Source organism: Odocoileus virginianus, chromosome 30, assembly GCF_023699985.2.
Source record: "Odocoileus virginianus isolate 20LAN1187 ecotype Illinois chromosome 30, Ovbor_1.2, whole genome shotgun sequence".
In the NCBI taxonomy this organism is placed as follows: domain Eukaryota; kingdom Metazoa; phylum Chordata; class Mammalia; order Artiodactyla; family Cervidae; genus Odocoileus; species Odocoileus virginianus.
Window position 1 is genome coordinate 6,057,144 of NC_069703.1, and position 23,827 is coordinate 6,080,970.

Genomic DNA, 23,827 nt, shown 5'->3' on the forward strand with positions numbered 1-23,827 from the left:
TGACAGAATATATTATGTATTCTTTGATTCAGATATTAGTTTTAAAACCAAAAAGAAATTTATGTAACTGTTACTTTTCTAAGTCTCAGAAGAAATGTTTTCCTAATCCTGAGCTTAAAATACAAGATTTTAAAAGCACAAGTTCATTTTTGTGATGAAACTCATATACTTGTGTTTTAAAATGATTCTTTTAAAAATGCTACAATGGAAAGCAAATAATCACTTAAATATTTCAAATAGCGAACCACAGACTACATGCAACTGAATCATTCAGAGTTCTTGGTAGGAATGTGAATCCTGGGTCCTAGCTCAGATTTACAGAATCAGAACTGATTTCATTTCTAACTTTCACAGCACACTAAAGTTTAGGAGCAGCTGCTTTTGACTGTGGACTGGAATAGCTTATAAAACCTTAACAAGGTTGAACAGAAGAATTTTTATTATATATCCCATAAGTCTAGACTGAAGAGGAGCTACGTATAACCTGTGCCAAGGGAAGTCAGTCAAAGCTGGTGGTGCTGTTGTGTGCTAAGTCAGGCCCGACTCTTCTGGAACACTGTGCTCAGACGTGTCTGACTCACTGAGACCCCACGGATTGCAGCCCTGCCTCGCTCCTCTGTCCATGGGATTTTTCAGGCAAGAATATGGGGCTGGGGGTGGGTGGGGTGGGTGTTGCCATTTCCTCCTCCAGGGGATCTTCCCAATCCAGGGATTGAACTCACGTCTCCTATATCACAGGCAGATTCTTTGTCAACTGAGACCCTAGGGAACCCCAACTCTTTTGGTAACTGCATATTGAGTGAAATAAATAATCATTATAGTGAAAGATTCTCAGGTTGATGGGGAAAAAGTAGAAATAATAGGATCTTTTCTCTATCTTAATCTTGTATGATTATAGCCTGAATGGAAAAGACTTAGAAAGTAAAAGAAGATGGAAGCAAACTTGAAACTTTACTGAAATAATATTTTTGGGGGAAAGGAGCATTAACCGAAAAATAAGAATACGATGCCATCACCAACCACAAAATACACAATGGAGGAGAGATCCTGAAAGCTATCTGATTACAGAGTCTGCATCTTAGATGGGAGAAATGCAGACAATTAGAAACACTCAAAAGTCTGGGAACCACTTAGGAATGAGGATTTAAGACATATTTCCCTCCAACAAAAAAGGGATGACAGTCCAAGACTCCTGAGAGAGAAAACAGAAAATGCAGAGTTGACATTCATTTGTCCCTAGGTGGTGCTATTTCTTTAAATTTTGCTCCAGTATTTTCTCCTAAATTTAAGATGAAAATATAACTAATTAGCATTTAGTTAAATATACATAAAGCCATAAATACTTCAGTGTTTAGATAATACCTTTATCAATATTTAAACAAGAGTTTTCCATGCCTAGAAAAGAGCTGAAAGGCTAGCAGGAGCCACCAACCTGGAGGCTGCTAAACTGCAGTCAGAGAGCCCCAGGGAGCGGAGTTTATAAAGCTTTCCCCGTTACGGAGAGAGTGAACACCGCACCCTTTCCCCTTGGAGTGCCTGTGCCTTTGGTAAAGGAGCAGAGATGCCCATTTTAGGTAAAATTAAAACGACGGCAATACGGTCAACGGTGATGTTTGCTTCAGATCTATTCTTGAAGACCTTTGCCTGAGCTCATCTACTGCTAAGGCCAGTTCTTAGTTGATTCTTTATTTTCGGAGACAGAGAGAGAGAGATGGGTGGCAAGAGGTTGGGCATTGAGATGTCATAGCAGTCACTGTGGGACAGTTTGTTCATAGGCTATAGGTAGAAAAGGAACTCATTTCAAAAAGTCATTGAAAACCAATGAGGGTCAAAAAACTAGCACTTTTTATTTAGCTTTTACAAGTGAGAATTAAGAACATTCAGGTTGAGACTAGAGATCCTACTGAGTTTCACTATCTGCCTGAGAAATTTTTTCACACAGGGGTGGGGGTGATGGGTTTTCCTTTGCTGCTGTTGCTCCTAGAACTTCAGACAGATATAAAACATTCCTTGAATTCTCAAAGGAGAAGGAATGTTCAATTCTCCCACTTAGTCTAAGCTTTGCTTTTAGAAAAATATTTCTTCATTTCTAGTCTCCTTACCAATTCTAGGTGCATTTCCCTGCCAGATTTAAGGCATGGAAAATTTTGTTACCTATTGACTTGACTTATGATTCTGCCATGGGTCATGAAGCAAATCCAATGAGGACTAAGAATATTTGTATTCACCATCACCCAAGAAAGATTAATCCTTGAACTAAATGGAGCATTTCAATTTTCTTGACCAATATCCCCAGAAATCCATTCATTTTTTTCTTCCACTTCTAATGCCTTCTTCCTTTCTGGGCTGAGTTGCGTCTGACTCTTTGAGACCCCGTGAATTGCAGCCTGCCGGGCTCCCCTGTCCACTGGATTCTCCAGGCAGTGATACTGGAGCGGGCTGCCATTTCATCCTTCGGGGCATGTTCCCAACCCAGGGATCAAACCTATGTCTCCTGTGGCCCCTATAGTGGCAGGCGGATTCTTTCCTACTAGCCACCCGGGAGGCCCTGCCTTCTGTCTTCATCCTCCTGCAAACCTTCTCTGAACTTAAACACACAGCTGCTCCCCAGGAACCTGAAGGCACAGGTTCTCCAGGGCACAGCGCCCCCGCTGTCATGCAGCTCAGGCGAGGACAATGAAGCCTTCGCAGCTGCAGTTCCCAACCTTTCTGGCACCAGGGACCGATTCCATGGAAGACAATTTTTCTAGGGACCGGGGTGGGGGTGGGAAAGGTTTTGGGACAATTCAAGCATGTTACATTTATTGTGCACTTCATTTCTATTACTGTTACATCAGCTCCAACTCAGATCATCAGGGATTAGATCCGGAGGTTGGGGACTCCTGTTCAACAGGATAATGCTAAGGTCAGCTGGGGGAGAGGGCATCAGATATAGTCAGAAACCCAAAAGGGCTTCCTAACTCAATGGAAGAGCAATCTAATACCTTGGTTTGCAAAAAGCTATATATGGTCAAGATTTTACTGGCTCAAAAGCGGGAGGCGGTACGTGGGTACCTTGGACATTCACCTCCCTGCTTGGCTTACTTGCTCTCCCAAGTTCCAAGGGTCATGTCGCTGTTAGCGCTTACTCTTGCCTATTCCAATTTCATCTTCAACCTCTGCAATGCAATTATAGAATAAAATTTGGTCCTAGTACACAAAAAGGAGAGAGCTGGTCTGCCTTAGTAAACTGTGATAGGCTTTAAGTTAAGTGATCTAAGGGCCCGTGGGCAGAAAAGAATTGAGACCACAGGCAGGTGGAATGTTAGTGACCAGAAGCTAGGCAACCTGGCAACGGTCATTTCTGAACCTATCTTTCTAAGTCATATCCAGTGTAGCCATATGTAACTATCTTCTTTAAAGCTTAGTTTGAAAGCTTCCGAAAAGAGCCTTGAGATGCTACAGAAATAACAATGTGGTCTCTACTAGAGAAGAAAAATTATTTCGTATTTTCTCATGCTCTTCCTCTTTGTAAAAAACAAGTAAACATTCAACAGCTTATTGTATAAAGTAGTGTGTCTATTATTTTATAATAATTAAGCTTTCTGACATCACTATATTCAAAATCAAAGATAGGGCCAGGGTCAATTTAAGCAAAATGAGGGGCTTTAAAGTGCATGCAGGACACACAGCCTTTCTCTCATCTCCATCATCTTGAAATTTCTCATCAAGATGACACTCTTCGTGTTTTGGGAGGACAGAGGAAAACAAAGTGAACATGTGAATAGGAATTGGCTACACTCCAATATGCTATTTTCTTCGAACTTTGACAAATCTAAACAAATAAAAATTGTCTTGCAATCTACAAACACTTTCAAAATCCAAGAGCAATGTGGTACAGAGAGATAACAGCCGCCACTCAGACTGAATGGCTCCATGGAAACATTAGACGATCCATGCATCTAGAGAGAATCTGGAATAACTAATAAAGAGTCAAGAGAATTCATACATAGATAGAGAAGATGAAGGGAGGCTGATGGAGAAGGCTAGATTTGATTCAAAATCCCATTTACACAGATTAGATAATATATAAACACAAGTCTCAGACTTTTTTTTTAATGGTTCCTCTTATACTCTATTGATAATTAGCATCTACAGGAAAAATTAACTATTAAAGTAGCTATGCTTTCCACGTCCATTTTGTGAGGGAGAAGAAAAGGCTGCCATAAACCATAAAACTTAGTTGAAATCCCTTATCCAGTCTGAACTGGCCACTAATCAGTTATCTGGGAGAAGTAGGTATGTGTGGGAGAAAGTGGCCTTCCAGCTTCAGTATCAGTCACACTGAAAACATCAGCTGGCATGTTTTATAGAGGCAATGGAGAGCATCAGATAACCCTGTGAATCAATTAAGTGAGGCTGGTGAAGAGAGATACTTCAACTTCAATAGTATTCCTTCCTTTGGAGGATCCACAGGGTGTCCTCAGGCACCAGAAAGGCAAGAGCAGTGTCCCAAGTCTCGGGGACACTGGTGGGTGAGCCACCTGTTTGCCTCCTGTCCTCTCACCACCATCCTCTAGGACTTTAACCTGTGCTGGCTCTTTCCCCCACCTCGGTCTCTTGGTTGCCCCTAAAGACCTGCATCTTACCTCCACATAGGACCTTGGATGGGGCCCCTTTACAAGATCTAGAACTCTGAAATTCTTCTCATCTCCTTTACTTTTGCATTTCCGCCTGCATTCTACCTTCACAAAGACACCACTTCTCCTGTTTCCTTCTCCTACCTTCTCTCCTTTCTCACCTCTTTCTCTAGCTCTTCCTCCTCCTGCTGATCCTGAGAGCAGGGTTACTGCAGACCCGCATCCCCTTCTCCACTCGTGCTGAGATGCGCTCCCTCCCTACGTGATCTCAGCCTTTCCTCCCGGTTCCCACTATCAATCACCCCGGCGTGAATGAGGCAACCTATGCATTTCCTTCTGTTCTCCACTGCTGTCCACCACTGCTTTTCTTATACTGGCTGTATCAAAGGCTCAGAATCAGCTGCTCAAGAACTAAACTCACTAGTTTTACCTCCTACGCCTACTCTTTCTCCTGACATCCTTCTTAATAACAATAATCATTTATGAGAGGGAGGGGATATACCTATACCTGTGGCTGATTCATGTTGATATATGGCAGAAACCAATACAATATTGTAAAGCAATTATCCTCCAATTAAAAATAAATTTAAAAGAACATTTATGGCGTATTTCCTATATGGCCAGCATTGTTCCAAGTAATTTATGTGAGATAACTTTAAACCTCACAACAGTTCCATTAAGAAGATACTATTGTTTCCCTAATTTTACAGATAAACTGAGATACACGGAGAAGCTGTTTATGACCATATATTTATTAAAAGTCAAGATCAGGGTGAGATTCTAGGCAGTCTAGCCCCAGAACTGGACACTGAATCATTATGCTGTATTACCTACCTCTCCTTAGCCAGATTTCAATTCTCTTCCATCTGCCGTCCAACCAAATCCCATTGATTTCCTCTCTGCAAAGCCTCTCCCTCTGTCGACTATCCCCATTCCCTGTCCTTATTACCTCTTATCCTTTTATCTAGACCCGTTCTACTGGCTTTCGGCTATCCTCTACTTGTCGCCTCCCTAGGTCCACTATATCTGAACATTTTTTTTTGATGAAAATAGCTTTTAATCCTTTTGGATATGAAAATAACACATGTTCATTGCATCACAATATGATTAAAACATTATTGAAAAGGAACTAAAAAACCCAAATCATAATTTTGCCTTTCTGGAGTGATAACTGTCGCTCCAGGATATTGATATGTATTTCACATATTACTTTCTTCCTATGCACATACATAGATGCACACTTTCTGAAATTCAAAAACTGGATCATACTTAATGATATTACATTTTAATATTTCATTGATTACATTGCCAATTTTAAAGACAAATATTAATGTACTAGTATTATAAAAGTATTAGTTTGCATTTCTCCAGTGACTGGTGATACTGAACACTTTTTCATAAATTTACTGGATACTGTATCCTCTCTTCTGTGATCTGCCTTTGTCCATATTTTCCAGTAGATTGTCAGGTGTTTTATTATTGATTTTTATGAGTTCTTATATATTAAATATGTTAAATCTTTCTTATCATGTATATTGCAGAAAAATTTCCGAGTTGTTCTCTTTTTAATTTTATGTTAAGGTTTTTGCTTCTCTTTTGTTGTTGTTCTGTTATATAAAAGTTTAAAGTCTACATGTAGTCATATATACATTTTTTATGTTTTCTGTCTCCAGTGTTCTGTGGCCAGATTACCGTTCCTAAGCCTCAGTTCTGATCATGTGACCTCCACAACGATTAGTGGCTTCCATAGCTTATAGAAACCCAAACTCCTTGGCCAGTAGATAAGTACTCATTCTTGCTTAGGTCACATTTTGGCTTGCTCCTGACTCCTTTCTTTCAAATGGTTTGTAGTCTGCTCAATCACAATAAACTACTATTCTGAAAATTTGTCTCATATTTCCCCACTATTATAAATTAAATGAAAAAACATAAAAGGATTTTAATAGTGAATAGAGAAGGTCATTAAAATAAAATGATCCAATATTCTTGAAATTAAATCTTGGAAATTACCATTTTTCAAAAGCAGAGACAGAATACACTGGGTCTTTGGTTTAGGATTCCGGTGTGTTTGGGAGAAGGAGAGCTGAGGATGAGAACAAGGTCACCTGGGATAAGTCAGGATATTCTGCTACAATCTGAATGCATCCAAGTAATGTTACCTGGATCCTGAAAGCTGCCTACAGATGTTCCTCTTGGTTATCTGTCAGAGTGAGTGAACTAACAGTTATCTAAAGGTTACCTACTGACACCTCTCAAACACTTTGCTAATGCCATTCTTTCCATACGGAATGTCCTCTCTCAAATTCTCTCTCTCCTCAACTGATATCAATCAGATTGCTCAACAGCAATCTCCAGTTTTGATGTCCAAGCAAAAAGCAAGTCAACACTTCCTCCTTATGGCTTGCAGCATTTAATTAATCCCTCACGTCCCTCATGGCATTCTGTCCTGCCTCGTGATTATCTGAGTACACTATCTCCTTGCCATACTGTAAATTCCTTAAGGGCGCCTTGGGGTATACACCCAGTATCAATCCGAGAGCATAGATGGTCATCAGTCAGTTCGCTGAGTGAAGGAATTACCATTAAAATCAGATTAGTATCGTAAAATGGCAGCTACTATCCGGGGCGTACTCCAGGAAAGCATCTGTGAAACTTCTTGGAGGGTCACACGGGTTGGGAACATAACTGATATCATTAGGTTAGGCTTCCTTTTATTCTCAGGACCTCTGATCTATCAGCTCAACATTCACTTCAGTATTGGAATCTGGGCCAAGTCAACATGCTTGAGACCCAGCGTTTACTCTGGTGAACTCACTGAGCTCCCAAGGTCACATAGCTAGAATCTGAGTGCCATCCCCTGGTACCAGCACTCCTGCATAAGTTTCCACAGCGTGGCAGGACAGGATAAGGCTGCAAGAGTCAGGATGCTCGGAGTTACAATTTACTCGTTGTGACGGACAGCCGGTGGTTCTGTTCAGAGGCTCAATGCAAAGGCATTTAACACTGGAAGAAGGCTGAGAGAGTCCTACCTGGATGTTAACATCCGCCCCGTTGTTTACTAACAGTTCAAGACACAGAGCACCGTGCGTGGAGGCAGCAGCAAAGTGCAGCGGGGTGAAGCCGCCGTTGTTGGGCTGGTTCACGTTAGCACCGTAGTCCGTCAGCTCGTTGACTACAGCATCCTGCCCGTTGTAGCAGGCCAGGTGGAGGGCTGTGTTTCCATACACGTTGATTTCATCGATCTGCAAAGAGCCCAAAATGGGTGATGAAAATCACTGGAGCCAATATCCTCCCATTCCCCACCAAAAGCCTAATAGCTGTGCTGGAGAAAGAAATATCCCTCTGTCAGCGTGATTATTCAGAGCTTACTCTTGCCCCAGGGTGGTCATCCCGGGAAAGCTTCAGCCTGGAGATAAAGATCAGCAAAACAGGAGAGTGACCAGGCTTCAACTTGTGGGAAGAAATTCTTCAGCTACGGAAAGGATAAAATGAAATGCAAACCTGTCTCAAAACGCCAGAGGAAAACTGAACCCGGGCAGCAAGAAAAGAGCTCGAAACTCGACGGTGAACAGAACAGGGAAGGTTGGGGGTTGCTCAGAGAGCTGCCGTGGGGGCTGAACTCAGAATCCTCAGGTTTGGCTCTGCTGCCTAACCCCTCTCAAGGCCACGTTCTGGTGTTTGGGCCGTGTATTTAGCCCCTCCCTCCCTCCTGCGTTCCCCAGACAGCCCTGACTCCTGTGTCTCACCATCACCATCTCAGCTACAACTGTTTTCCTTTCCTCCAGGACAACCTCGCCACTGCTCTTGCCCTGCTACCCAAGGAGAATGGGATTGAGTCAACTTCTCCAACTCAGCATGTTTGTCCCTGCCATTTATTCATTCATTTCTGCTTGGAAGCCTCAATTTAGAAGGTCCTAAAGGTGGGATGAGGAAACCTAGCCAGTCTTTTAAAATTGACTGATCAATATTTATCATATATCACATGCTTAAATACTTCTCTATGTTGATATAGAAAGTTAGTCTGTTTCTCGTTTTCTGCTACTTAGCATATGCCCTGATCGCCCTTCATCAGTTGCCCATGTAAGCTCAAAAAAACAGGATGCTAAGAAATGAGGGGTTTTCCCCCTCTTGAATTAAAAGGCAAACAGGATTTCAGAACAACAGAAAACCCACAAATGCACCGTGGGACAATGCCTGAATCATAGCTCACCTCCACCCCCAGATTCAGAAGATGCTTGACAACATTGATCTGCCCGTTGGAGGCAGCGGCGTGCAGGGGCGTATAGCCCTTCTTGTCCTTACACGTGACTTCTGCACCATGGTTAACCAGCAACGCCACGACGTCCAGGTGGCCTTTATAAACAAGGCAACAGAAAACACAATGAACCTTCTTAGGACAATTTGACAATTCATTCCACCTGAATTATCACCATCCACTTTCACTGCCACCAGCATTTTCCTAAGCTGTGTGTAAAAGCTGGTTCATGGCAAATAGCCAGCAAATATTCAGTGCATACCTACTATCTGTCAGGTATGTAAATCCTGTGGGAAGAAAGAAGATGATTCATATGTGAGCCTTCTCTTTAAGGAGATCCACGCTTGTTTACAGATAATGACGAAGTCCTAAAAGTATGTTAGAACCAGAGACTAAAAAAAATTGTGTTAAAATGAAAACAATGCTTTTGAAACCAATTGCCATTCTTCACTGAAAAGTCTAACAATAACAATTTGGTCTGGAAAAACTAATGAAAAAAAAATCAATTAATCAGAACAACTCCATATGTTAAATCACATAAAACTGCTACTGTTTGACCCTTTTTTGAACCCACAAAAATGGCACCTTTATATGGTTCAACTTCAAAGTGTTCTCATGAATTACTGACTAAACGGAAAACTAGTTTCAACTCCTGTTGGCATATTCTCAACAATATTTTCCTTTGTTGTCTATTTTGCTACATATGCAATGATAAATGTATTTGATCTTTATTTCCTGACTCAGGATTGTTCAATGCTTTAAGATCATTGCTCTAAACCTTGCTGATAACTGAAGGGTGGAAGATTAGTACTGGTTTCAGGGCCTAGAGAGACAGAGACAGGGAGAGACAAAGAGAGAGACTGGTCTTGGCTAGTGGTGATGCTATCTTAAGCTCTTTGTCCTGGTTTTGACCTTGAGTTCCCAAGGACAGTCATCTCTATATGTTTCCCTACTTGCAACCTGATGACACACAAAAATATAACTTAACTTCTTTTAACAATTTTATACATGTCTTAAGTATATATCGGAGAAGGAAATGGCAACCCACTCCAGCACTCCTGCCTGGAGAATCCCATGGACAGAGGAGCCTGGCAGGCTACAATCCACATGGTCACAAAGAGTCGGACACGACTGAGTGACGAACACCTTTAGTGTTTGCTATATATCAGCAAAGAACAAACGCAAAAGGCCACGTTCTTTGAGTCTAACGTCACACTAGCTTAGTGTATGCTCTGCCTAAACGTCATCTGGGAAATGATCACTGGCTCCAGTCTGGCAGGGACCATGCAGGCATCTAAGTTGTTTCAATTAATTCGAAAGTCCATTTCACCTTGTAAAAAACGGCAATGCTTGCAAAATCTTATGATTCTGTTTTTTAAGCCCCACAATTCACTCAGACTCATCTATACCCACATAATTTATTTCAGCTCTGCCCCAATCCATTCTTTTTCTCCCTACAATTACATTATTTTTTATGATAATAAAAGGTCTGTAGGCTTGTTTAAAAGGATTAAGAAAAAGCAATAAAGTGTTAAAAGGAAACCAAAATCATCCATTTCCTTGAGATAGTCAGTTAATATTTCAGTGTTTAATACATCTCAGACTGCTTTTTCAAGACTGTATTTATTTTAGAGATCTCTTTTACAAAAATGAGGTTGTATTATTTAAACTGTACTATTATATGATCTGTTTTCACTTAACATAGTTACAGAATCTTTCTATGTTAAAAAAAAAAATACAACATCATTGCTGTAGTTACTCCACAGTGTCCCACTGTGTAGCTCATCCATAATTTACTACACAATCTCCTGTGTTGTGACGGGCAGTCAGAGTGTTTATAACTTGGAGCTGGTAGAATTCTGTCTGCTTTCCTAATTGCAGGATGTTCTCCAATCAGAAACACAAAGGACCTGAGTTCTACATTTCCCACAAGTCCACACTGAAAATAAACTCTATGAGGGTTCTCATTTGTCAGTGGTACCAGTGCCAACGGAAGTGATGAGAAAAGCACAGAAACGTAACATCTTCCTTTGTCTCCCGCACCCGAGCCAGCAGAAATAGGAGCAAGCCCCAGCTCTGCCGGTGGTGCAGTAACAGAATCACTCACAGGGACTCCAGGCCCCTCCACAGGACAGCCAGGATGCTGTCCTTTCTTCCTGGTTTTTGTTTCTTTCAGGAGTACTTATAAATAAAAAGACAAATGAAATTTACATCCTTGCTTTGCAAGCCAGTCCTCCTTTTTAAACACTTTATTTTGCTGCCATAAGAAGTTAACATAAGCACAGTTTGTGCAGCTTTCCAACCCAGATTGCAATACATTCAATGAAGTCCGTGCCATGATTCCTCTCTCCTGCTCTTTGTAGGATAAATAAATCCCCGACGAAGCTACTGCCCAACTAGAGCGCTCTATGCATGCCAGCAAGAGGGGCTGAATCTTAATTCAGTTGGATCCCAAGCTTGAGAAGAAGTCAGGCTCGCCCAAGAGAAAATCTACACGGTCAGTGAGAGACTTGGAGCTTCCTCAGTTCAGATTATCTGCACTTTGCTCGCCATTCACAGAATCCTTACCCATATAAGCGGCCCAGTGCAGAGCGCGGCGATCCTTCTTGTCAAATGCATTGATGTTTGCCCCTTTAGCCAACAGTAAATTGACCATCTGAAAGATAACCAACAATGAAACCAAATGCACATTCTGTAATGGTGAGCAGGCCTCACCCTCAGCAGGTGATCTGAGCCAAATTAACATCCAATCTAAAGGCAGGTCAGAGATCTGAAGTCCAAAGTAGGAAGACACCTCAGCCAACCTGTGGCATGCGTGTCAAAGGAAAAGACTGAGATGTTGGCTACTTTTTAAATTTATTGTGACTCTAAATTTAAAAACAGGTATAGTTGCCTAAGGTTTCTAAGGCCTCAGTGGTGAAATTTAGGTTCCACGTGGGGCGAAGAGAGTCTGTGGGGAAGATTCTTGTTCTGGGGATGAGGACACTCACCTCCACATGGCCATTCAGAGCAGCGTGGTGCAAGGCTGTGCGTCCCCCCCGGTCAGAGACGTTGACGCTGCTGAGCAGCGGAATGATGACTTCTGCGCACTTAACAGCCTTGTTGGCCGCCGCCACGTGGAGCGGGGTCTGCCAGTTCTTGTCCCTTGCGTTGACATCAGCTGAGTGCTTAATCAATACTTGTACTGCTTCCTATAATAAAAGCAGAGTTTACAGGGGTCACTGACAAATATTCAGTCAGTCCTTACTGGGAGGGATTGGGGGCAGGAGGAGAAGGGGACGACAGAGGATGACACGGCTGGATGGCATCACCGACTCGATGGACATGGGTTTGAGTAAACTCCGGGAGTTGGTGATGGACAGGGAGGCCTGGCATGCTGCGATTCATGGGGTCGCAAAGAGTCAGACACAACTGAGCAACTGAACTGAACTGAACTGAACTGACCAGACCCTCACAGGCTGGCTCGATGTAGAAAACCAAGGTCACATGGGATGGAGAGAGAGAGAGTGGCACAGATAAAGAGTCACTCTACCTTCTTCTTTTAGGCCAAAAGTGCCAGTGCCGGCACAACTCCGAACCCAATAAACCTTCCAAAGGTTTCCTTTCAAAGTATAAGGTTTCCTTAGGCCAAAGAGACCGCGACTAATAATAAAGTAATGACTATTAAATATTCCTTGAGCCTATTTTAGTGCAAAACATGTACATACATTTTTTATAAGCATTCACATGCATTTTTATTATATATTTATTTATTTTGGCCATGTGATGCAGAATGTGGTATCTGACCAGGGATCAAACCCATGCCCCCTGTTATCAGGACTGCAGTCTTAACCAGTGCATCACAGGAAAGTCCTGTACATGTATTATTAATACTCACTTACTATGTGAAAAACACTGCTGCAACTATGGAAGACTGAAGGAAACGGTAATCGGGCTCTATACTAAAAAATCCCCTGGAGGAGAAAACGGCAACCCACTCTAATATTCTTGCCTGGAAAATCACACGGACAGAGGAGCCTGGCCAGCTACAGTCCATGGGGTCACGAAGAGTTGGACATGACCAAGCACACACATACACAAACACATACACACACACCCTAAAAACTAGGTGAGTAAACAATGAAAGAAAGCTAGATCACAATATAAGTGTGAAGATCTAAATAAGAGAAAAATAGTATTTTTATCAATTCTCATCTCGTAAATTATGCAGTTTATGTAGATGTACAATTGTGATATGGGAACAAAATATTGGAACCTGTATTTAAATTCTATTTCATTAAAAAGGAAAGCATTTTAGCTGGTATTTAACTTCCAGGTAGAAGCCTTGTTGTTGTGTCTGATTCTTTGCAACCCCATGAACTGCAGCACACCAGACTTCCCTGTCCTTCACTATCTCCCAGAGTGTGCTCAAACTCGTGTCCATTGAGTTGACGATGCTATTGAACCATCTCATCCTCTGGCATCCCCTTCGCTTCCTGCCCTCAGTCTTTCCCAGCATCAGGGTCTTTTCCAATGAGTTGACTTTCACATCAGGTAGCCAAGGTATTGGAGCTTCAGATTCAGCATTAGTCCTTCCAAAAAATATTCAGGGTTGATCTCCTTTAGGACTGACTGGTTTGATCTCCTTGTTGCCAAGGGATTCTCAAGAGCCTTCTCCAGCACCACAATTTGAAAACATCATTTCTTCACTGCTCAGCCTTCCTTGAGTACACTGAAATACACAGTGATAGGACTTCCTTGGCGGTCCAGTGGGAAGAACTCTGCACTCCCAATGCAGGGGGCCTGGGTTTGATCTCTGGTCAGGGAACTAGATCTCACATGCTGCAACTAAAGATTCTAAATGCTGTAGCTAAAGATCCCACATGCCACAATTAAGACCTGGTGCAACCAAATAAATATTATAAATAAAATTTTTTTAAAAATACACAGTGATGACCTACCAAGTCCATATACAGATTGTAATGTGTTCCCTTAAACTGAAACACCCGAAGATGTTTAAGATTTATGCAAGGAATCCACAGATTAAAGATGATAATACCAATGCAATCATAAATCATGTGAAAGTCACAGAGCTGACACCTCTACTCTGAGTAAAAGTTTTCTATTACCCACATTAAAGGTAAAAGTAATGACAAATTTAATCAGATCTGACAAGAGCTTGGCCCAAACAGAGAAATCATCAGAAGTCTATTATCTATACGGTTATTTAAGACTATGACAAATGAAAAGCCTCTCCCTACGTACACTGCCTTGAAATATTAGCTAAGATAGTAGTTCTTACATATCATTTATAAAAAAATGAGATGCATACTCTGAGGACACATGCTGAAAGTTTTGCAGATACATGGCCAAAAGTGCTGGAGATAACCATTTCAAAGCAATACTATATTCTTTTCACACATTCGCAGCAAAATAACAATACATACAGTCACTTTAATACCTTTGCCATGTATATTATTTTACTATACTTGTACAGATTTCTGCTTTGCATTAAATATTATGTAAATTCAGGACAGACATTTTACAAATTTATACCATAAGGCTAATTCACAAGAAATTTGTTTTTTAAAGGCAACACAATGTGATTGCTTTTAGAGTAACTCTGACTAGGTGAATGAGTTATTACCTAGAAGAAGCCCTACTTTTAAATGAATATTTAAGAATGATTTGCACTGTATACACAGCAATAACTTGAGCAAAGAAAATATACATGCCAGTTATAGTTTTTACATAAGTGCTTTTATAGTTTGTAGGGGAGGAAAAACTGTATTCTTAAGTAAACAATACTGCTAAAAATATTTTAATCACATATATGTTTTGGTTTGGTTTTGTAAATAAAGTTTTACTAAAACACAGCCTCATTCATTCATTTACATATTATCTATTTGCTTTAAACTGTAATAGCAGAATCGAGTATTCGTGACAAAAACTTCATGCAGCCATCAAAGCCTAAAAATATTTACTGTCTCTACTTTTGGGCTTCCCTGGTAGCTCAGCAGTAAAGAATCTGCCTGCAACGCAGGAGATGTGGGTTGGATCCCTGTGTCGGGAAGATCCCCTGGAGAAGGAAATGGTATTATTTTGAAGAAGGAATTATTCTTGCCTGGGAAATCCCATGGACAGAGAAGCCTGGTGGGCTACAGTCCATGTGGCTGCAGAGTCAGACATGACTTAGCGACCAAACAACAATCTCCCCCTTTACTGAAAAAGTTTGCAGACCACCTGGCCTAGCTCCATGTTTGAATTATCACAAAGTACAAATAATCAAATCTGCTTAAAATAAAATTTTATTATTTACTAGCACAAAAAAATACCAAGTCCAAATAGTCTTATGAAGGAGGGCAAATCCTGTGTCAACATACAGAGGTCTCTGAGTTCAGCCCCTGCTATGCAGTGGTGGGTCTAGAGTGAGCTTTGTTGGGGAGGGGCCAAACACACTTGCATCACTCTGCATTAATACAGTGAAAAGCATTTACAGCTTGGCAGGAAGGCAGAGATGAGGACAGACTGAAGAGAGGACATGGCCCCGCAACCGGCAGAGGTGTACATCTGGGTGGGAACAGAGTAAAGGGACGAGAGGGAAGAGAAGAACCCCAATGAATGCAGGAGGTGCAGGCTTGTGGATCCAGGCAACCAAAACTGGAATTCTGGTTGGAATCAAGGAATTCTGTGGAATCGTTGGGAGAATATTAGACTTCGTAGAAGGTATGGTATGTCATTTCCAATCAATCATATCTGTTTAGAAGGCTAGGTGCCCTGACCAAGATCTGGGTTATACCTAAAAAGTTCGAAAAGGAAAAGGTTCAAGTTCATTGATTAGACAGGACAAAAAAAAAGAAATGGGTAGAATCGAATATATTTCCTTTCACGTGAACTTTAGGTAATTTTCACATGAGTGCTCACTTAACCTTGATCAAGACCATCCCCAAGAAAAAGAAATTCAAAAAGGCAAAATGGTTGTCTGAGGAGGCCTTACAAATAGCTGTGAAAAGAAGAGAAGCTAAAGGCAAAGGAGAAAAGGGAAGATATACCCTTCTGAATGCAGAGTTCCAAAGAATAGCAAGGAGAGATAAAAAAGCCTTCCTCAGTGATCAGTGCAAAGAAATAGAGGAAAAGAATAGAATGGGAAAGTCTAGAGATCTCAAGAAAATCAGAGATACCAAGGGAACATTTCATGCAAAGATGGGCACAGTAAAGGACAGAAATGGTATGGACCTAACAGAAGCAGAAGATATTAAGAAGAGGTGGCAAGAATACACAGAAGAACTATACAAAAAAGATCTTTATGACCCACATAATCACGATGGTGAGATCACTCACCTAGAGTGAGACATCCTGGAATACAAAGTCAAGCGGGCCTTAGGAAGCATCACTATGAACAAAGCTAGTGGAAGTGATGGAATTCCAGTTGAGCTCTTTCAAATCCTGAAAGATGATGCTGTGAAAGTGCTGCACTCAGTATGCCAGCAAATTGGGAAAACTCAGCAGTGGCCACAGGACTGGAAAAGGTCAGTTTTCATTCCAATCCCAAAAAAGGTAATGTCAAAGAATGTTCAAACTACTGCACAATTGCACTCATCTGACATGCTAGCAAAGTAATGCTCAAAATTCTCCAAACCAGGCTTCAACAGTACATGAACCATGAACTTCCAGATATTCTCCCTTAGTTATTTACATTTTAAATTCTGAAGTTTCAGCCTGCAAAATGGATGCATGCATTGAATAGAAATGTAAAGTAATATTTTCACAAAAATGAAGCTTTGACTTAAAAAGACTACAATTCCTTTTTTAAAGTTGCATTTTTATTTCAAAAAATTTAGCTTGAAAGCATTTTATCTTGAAGAGGAAGCAATTCTATGGTTATTGAGGGAATCAATGATTTTTGTAGTCAAAAGAAGTCTTTTTCCTATATTTCCCACTGGCTAAAAAATTACAGCTAGGTGTTAGCTCTGACAGAAATTTACTAAGTGAAAAAGAAGCTATGTGGGGAATGGGAAGCTGAACACTTTCTGAACCAAGAAAGGATACTTAAGAGTACTTCTCAAACTAGTTGCGGTGAAGGACAAGTTTTTTTTAAAATATTATTTCAAATTCCTCATGCATAATTAGTAGAATACCAAAATGAAAAAAGAGACAAAGATACAAATTATAAACTCAGTTATTTTCTTATTAAGTTTAGCAGTCATGAAATTACTGTATCAAATTTTTCTGAAAGGTTCTGAATGCTCACTCAAGTCACCACAGGAAAGACAAAATCTCAGACTAGTCACAGGCCACACTGTGCATGGTGCTGTTTCAAAGCCTTGGTTTCTTTTTTAATGAACAAGAAGGTATAAGGATGCTGACATTCCTCCTGAGTGGAACACTCAGCCTGAGGACTGTAGGCCTTGTTGGAGGACACGCCACGGTAGCCTCTCCTATTTGAGATACAGAAATAGCAGACAGAGAGAGGGACTGTCAAGGCATATCACGCAGGAGTGAACTGGAGATGTCATCTATAGTCACTTCATTTCTACTTTTTATGACTTTCTCCTTTTACAAAAGGTCGCTTCAACCCTGTTTAAGAAACAGAAACATGTACTTTGGCACAAGGAAAAGATGAGAAGAACTAGGATACATGTGCCTTAAAAATGGTCGCCTCCAATATTTGCTTTTCTTACTTTCAAATGTGCACTGCATTAAGTAGTCATAAATTACTCACGGAAAAGTAATTCTTTATGACTATACAGAGTCCTTGTAGGCATAAACAATGTCAAATTTTATAAACAGTAAGTTGCTTTGGACCAGAGTCTGAGTCTCATGCAATTTTCTATACTGTCCACAAAGCCTGGCAGGTTTCTGGCACCTAATGTATATTCAATAAATTTGAGTAGAATAAATATATTGGTATAATGAATAACAAATTCTCTAAATAATAATATGCAAAAATTAACAAGATTTATGTGTGTTAACGTCCCTGAGGCTGTACTCAAGTCCAGAAGGAATTTAATCTATTACTGTAAAATAATAATTGGTTGGGGCTTTTATCCTCTATCCTCTATTGATTACAGCAGTTTCATATACTGTAAGAATTGTATAAATTGGTGCCTAATTTGTTCAAATTAATCAGACTATTCTTGTAAAAATACCACTATTAAACCAAATGTGTGCTTTATCATTTTAATTATTATTAGACTACAATTATTCTAAGAGCCAGCAGTATAAAGGGGAGACTTGGGGATGTGAAAGAATTCAAACTATTCAAGAACCACTGGCTCTAAACTTTGGAAAGGCCAGATACTAAAGTATTCCCAGACATTAATCTCAGGTCTCGAAGTATGGAACGTAGACCACATGCATCAGAATTTTCTTTCTGAAATTCTGGGCTCAATAATAGGCTTCATCAGAATCACTGGGGGTGAGGTTCTAGAAAATGTACTTTGTGTTTGTGTGTGTGTGCGCATGTGACTTTATTCAAAAATTCTTTAAATTGAAGTATAGTTGATTTATAATATAGTGTTAGTTTGAGGTGTATGGCAAAGTGATTCCATTTTATACATATATAAATAAGGGCTACCCTACTGGTTCAATGGTAAAGAATCTGCTTGCCAATGCAGGAGACTTGGGTCCAATCTCTGGGTTAGGATGATCTCCTGGAGGAGGAAATGGCAACCCACTCCAGTATTCTTGCCTGGGAAATCCCATGGACAGAGGAGCCCGGCGGGCTATAGTTCACTGGGCTGCAAAAGAGCTGGACACAACTTAGTAAACAACAACATATATACATATGCAATTGTGTGTGTGTGTGCATATATATATATATATATGAAATATAATATTGGCTACACAGAATATTACAAAATACCGAGTATAGTTCCTGTGCTATACAGTAGGTCCTTGTATTTATCTACTTTATATGTAGTACTGTTAGAACAGGTACTTTTAACAAGCATTGCAGATTATCTGAATGCACACTAAATCTGAATACTACTCATCTACCTTCAAATAGGTTATAAGATGCTAATTTTCTACCCATTCCAGTTACAATCTATGTTCTATATGTGATCATCTTTTTAACATCATAAAAATAATTTATGGAAAGCAATAACATTCTAGTCTTCCATATAATTTTTCCAGTTCTCCTATTAGCATTTAGCCCAAAATGACAGTGTTTTTTAGAGGGAAGGGAAAAACATGATGCTTAAATTTTAAGCTATAAAATGTTTTTCCTACTCAGATCTGGAAAACATCTTTATACCGGTTGGACATTTGTCTGCACAGACACAAAAATAGATACGCTTCATAAGTTAACAAGTATCCCTAGGGATGCCCATGCGATGAGAGGGCAGCAGTGTAGCACAGTGGTTAGGAGAACAGGTTCTCTGGATACACCCTCCTCCACTTACTGGCTGTGGTGTCTTAGGCTCTGTTGCTTAACTTCTCTGAGACCACATTTCCTAAATGAGGATTAATAACAGTGTCAGACTCAGAGAGTAATTAACTCAGAGGTTAAAATGGAATAATGTACAGAAAATGCTTAGCACAGAGCCTAGCAAGCAGTAATTGCTCGATAAATGTTCATCATGACAATACTAATTTGAACACAACATTCTGAATTCTACACCCCAAAGATGGGATACAATCATTTTCAATATTTCTAACCACAAAAGAGCCTCTGGGACAGAAAAGTGACAAGTTCAGCAAATCCTTTGATGCAGCCCCTCACTTCATTAGAGAAGAAAATGCATGTGTGAAAGGCCAGTCACATTTGGACACAGACCACAGCAGGCTCTATGGTTTTCTACTGGGTGTGTGCTGGCTGTCTACATGCTTTCTGCCCTCAACACAATGTCTAAGAAGTGATGCTTCACATCCACTTGAGGCCCACACAGAACAGGCTTCAATAAACATGTGTGGAACGCCCCAGGTTTGTATGCATTTCGTTCCTTTATACACAGCTGTTCTTTTCCAAGGGAAAACAAAAAAACAAAAAAGCAGCAAGAATAAGCTAAACAGGGGAAATAATATGAAATAATTTACATCAACATTTCAGATAATTCTCCCTGGCAGCCCAAAATCTTGCTCATGTATGTTACCTAGCATTGCAAAATAAATGTCTTTAATTTTTTGTAAGAGACTCTTTTATTTCTTCACAGCTATGGGAGCAGTCAGAGAAAGAGAGGGATAGTTGGTGGCCTCAGGGAGTCAGTAAGAAGACAATGCTGTTTGGCTCTAATATCCTGTTTGGTGTCTTCTCCCTGGGAATCCTGGGCATGGGGAGTGGGGTGGAGGGAGGCGGAGGGGGATTAGGCCAAGAAGGGAGTTCACGACACAGCCTGGTCAGTACCAAGTCTTAGAGGTTTATCTCCACAAACCAATCTATTTTGAACAATTTTCAAGGGATATGACCATGTCTTGATTTACCTTCTTATTTGCAGAGGAGCTTCTATAATGTCAAGCATGGGTTGGGTGTTTAATCAATATTATGACCCAATACTCCTATTGCTGTAATAGGCTCAGGAAATGAATTCAGCAAATGAACATTCTTTTTCTAGTCACAGAAATCCAAACATGAAATTTGCCTGATGGAAAGAAGGCTCAGAAATGCCGATGTACACTGCTATCTCTGACTTAAACTGATAATCTGTGTTGCATGCTATTCTAGGAACTCATTCTGATTTTGCAGGATCCAGTGGCTTAACGTGCTTTTAGTGTGACACTCCCATAAACAAACTTCAAGTTAGTTTATGTTCCATGCATGAAAGATGGTTGCCACCATCATTCTTTGTGCTGTGTACTAGCTCCACATTAGCAGTTTTACAGAAAATCAGGTTCGGTTCAGTTCAGTTCAGTTCAGTCGCTCAGTCGTGTCCGACTCTTTGCGACCCCATGAGTCACAGCAAGCCAGGCCTCCCTGTCCATCACAAACTCCTGGAGTTTACTCAAACCCATGCCCATCAAGTCAGTGATGCCATCCAGCCATCTCATCCTCTGTCATCCCCTTCTCCTCCTGCCCCCAATCCCTCCCAGCTTCAGGGTCTTTTCCAATGAGTCAACTCTTCGCATGAGGTGGCCAAAGTACTGGAGTTTCAGCTTCAGCATCAGTCCTTCCAATGAACACCCAGGACTGATCTCCTTTAGGATGGACTGGTTGGATCTCCTTGCAGTCCAAGGGACTCTCAAGGGTCTTCTCTAACACCATAGTTCAAAAGCATCAATTTTTCGGCACTCAGCTTTCTTCACAGTCCAACTCTCACATCCTTACATGACCACTGGAAAAACCATAGCCTTGACCAGACGGACCTTTGTTGGCAAAGTAATGTCTCTGCTTTTTAATATGCTATCTAGGTTGGTCATAACTTTAACACAGCCTAAATGGAAAACCCAGTCTTTACTGAATCACTCTAAAAACAATTGTTTCCTGGGCAGGCTAGATGCTAAGCATACAATGAAAAACAACAGGTATGCCACTCGTTGCAAAGAACTTACTGGCTAGACGATCTTTTTAATAAAACAAAATAACAATGTCAATGGTAGTTCCATATTGTTCCTTCCACGTTAGCCAAGCTGAACTACATTTCATGGAATCCCCTCCCCTGTACTGTTCCGTTTAGGGTTGGCCCCTTGAGAAAGCCGCACGCTCTGGAAGGCAAACAGGAAACTACAGACCGCTGCCGTGCTGGGTGCCAAGTGCAGTGCCAGCTTGTGCACAGGGTCAGCGACCAGCGGCATCACTGTGTTGGCACAGGATGGTACCAGGCTGATGCTTCTTCAGATCCCACCACACCTCTTCAATTACTCCTGTTCCTGGGCCAGGCACGTGTGAGCTCAGAGGTGAAGCACACAGCTCCTTCTGCAGGATACCCACACGGGCAATGCTGAGCAATGAGAGGCAGATGGGGGTTCCAGGTGGTCACTATTTTCCCCCATGTCATATCTAGATTTTCTTTTCAACTGCTGGACCACAGTGACTTTAGGACCACACAGAAACCAAGAGGACAGTTTTACATAAATAAATAAACTTTCTCAGCAGCTCATATAATTACATAAGGCCTAATTCCTATAATAAATATCCACATTTATCATGGTGGTTCTGATTCCTGATTGAACCTTGAACCTTGAACCCTGAGAGGGATCAATTATCCATGCTTGAGATACAAAGAGGTTTTAAAGACAATATAGGGTTTATAAGTCTTTCAAAGAAGAAATGGCTCTTAACACATATTTGTGTAAGGAGTATCAGTGTTTGCCAATCTAAGCAACAGACAGATATGCCTGCTGAACTCATGTTATCTTCTTTGGCAAATTCTAATAGTCAAACTCCAAAGGACCAGTCCAAACCTTCTTTGTTCTTCCCACCTTGAGTATGCTTTCCCCACCTATTATTTAGGGGAGGCATAAAGTAATGGCTTTTGAACTGTGGTATTGATTCTTTTGAACTGTGGTGCTAGAGAAGACTCTTGAGAGTCCCTTGGACTGCAAGGAGATCCAACCAGTCAACCCTAAAGGAAATCAGTCCTGAATATTCATTGGAAGGACTGATGCTGAAGCTGAAACTCCAATACATTGGCCATCTGATGCAAAGAACCAACTCATTGGAAAAGACCCAAGATTGAAGGCGGGAAGAGAAGGGGATGACAGAGGATGAGATGTAGGATGGCATCACTGACGCAAAGGACATGAGTTTGAGTAGGCTCCAGGAGTTTGTGATGGACAGGGAGGCCTGGTGCACTACAGTCCATGGGGACATAGAGAGTTGGACACAACTGAGCGACTGAACTGAACTGAACTGAAAGTAATGGCTATGGATCTAATTTAAAAGAGGAGGAATGGGATGTAGCCAAGATGGCAGAATGGGAAGTGCCTGAACTCATCTCTTCCCACAGGCACACCAAAACTGCAACTATTTACAGAGCAACCATCCACGAGAATGATCTGAAGACTTGTAGAAAAGATTTCCCCAACAAAAGATAAAAAGAACGGACTACAACAAGATAGACAGGAGGGGCCGAGATGTAGTGTACGCAGGACCCATACACCTGGGTAAGAAACCCATCAATGGGAAGCATATCACAATCACAGAGGTCTTCCCCAAGGAGCGAGAGGTCTGAGCCCCACACTGTGCTCTGCGGCCTGGGGTGCTGCAGCAGGGAGTCCCCAGAACTTCTGCTTTGAAAGCCAGTGGGGCTTATGTTCAGGAGAGTCAGAGAACTTAGGAAACAGACTGCTCTTAAAGAGCATGTGCAGAGGCTGTAGCTTGAAAAAAGCCTGGGTCAGACCTACTTGCTATTCTTGGAGAGCCTCCTGAGAGGCAGGAGGCACCTGGGACTTCACTTGAGAATGAAGACACTGGTGGCCTCTACTTGGGGGAGCTCATTCTGCTATGATGTCAGCACTGGCAAGTGCCATGTGAGAATCCTTCCCATAGCCTATTAGTACTGGTGACTTACCTGCCCACTAGCACCCGCTCCACAGCCCCAAGGCTGCACAGCCAACCGCTTGGGGAGCCTACCACATCCTCCAGTGGGCCCCCAACATGAGGGAGAACCTCACAGCTAAACAAGCTTGGAGCCAGCCTTGCCTCCCAGAAAGCTCACAGTAATTGACCCGGCTCCATCAGAGGAGGCGCCCACAGCCCAGATGGGGGTACCCCTAGAGTACATAGCGCTGGTGACCAGAAGGGAAAGTGGTGTTGGATCCCATAAGACAACTCCTACATAAAACCACATCTCTAAGATCAGAAAATGCAATTGACCCACCTAGTACAGGAAAATAAACACAGAGAATTAGGCAAAATGAGGAGACAGAGAAATATGCTCCAAGTGAAGGAACAAGACAAAACCTCAGAAAAAGAACAAAAGTAGAGACAGCAACCTAACTGATAAAGAGTTCAAGGTAATGATCAAAAATGATCATTTTTTGATCATCAAAAAAGATGCTCAATGAACTTCAGGGAAGAATGGATGAAAACTGG

The 23,827-nt window shown here is 41.3% G+C and overlaps 1 protein-coding gene across 7 annotated transcripts in view; it reads right to left on the reverse strand.

Annotated features, from left to right (window-relative positions):
- ANKRD44 (ankyrin repeat domain 44) overlaps positions 1–23,827 on the reverse strand; it is a 311,038-nt gene that overhangs the window by 112,010 nt on the left and 175,201 nt on the right. For all 7 annotated transcript variants that reach the window (XM_070458494.1, XM_070458489.1, XM_070458495.1 and 4 more), the window contains exons 5-8: positions 11,865–12,065; positions 11,443–11,530; positions 8,830–8,972; positions 7,649–7,861 (exon numbers count right to left, since the gene is read on the reverse strand). In XM_070458494.1, the coding sequence (XP_070314595.1) occupies positions 7,649–7,861; positions 8,830–8,972; positions 11,443–11,530; positions 11,865–12,065 (645 nt within the window). The remainder of the gene's footprint in view (positions 1–7,648; positions 7,862–8,829; positions 8,973–11,442; positions 11,531–11,864; positions 12,066–23,827) is intronic.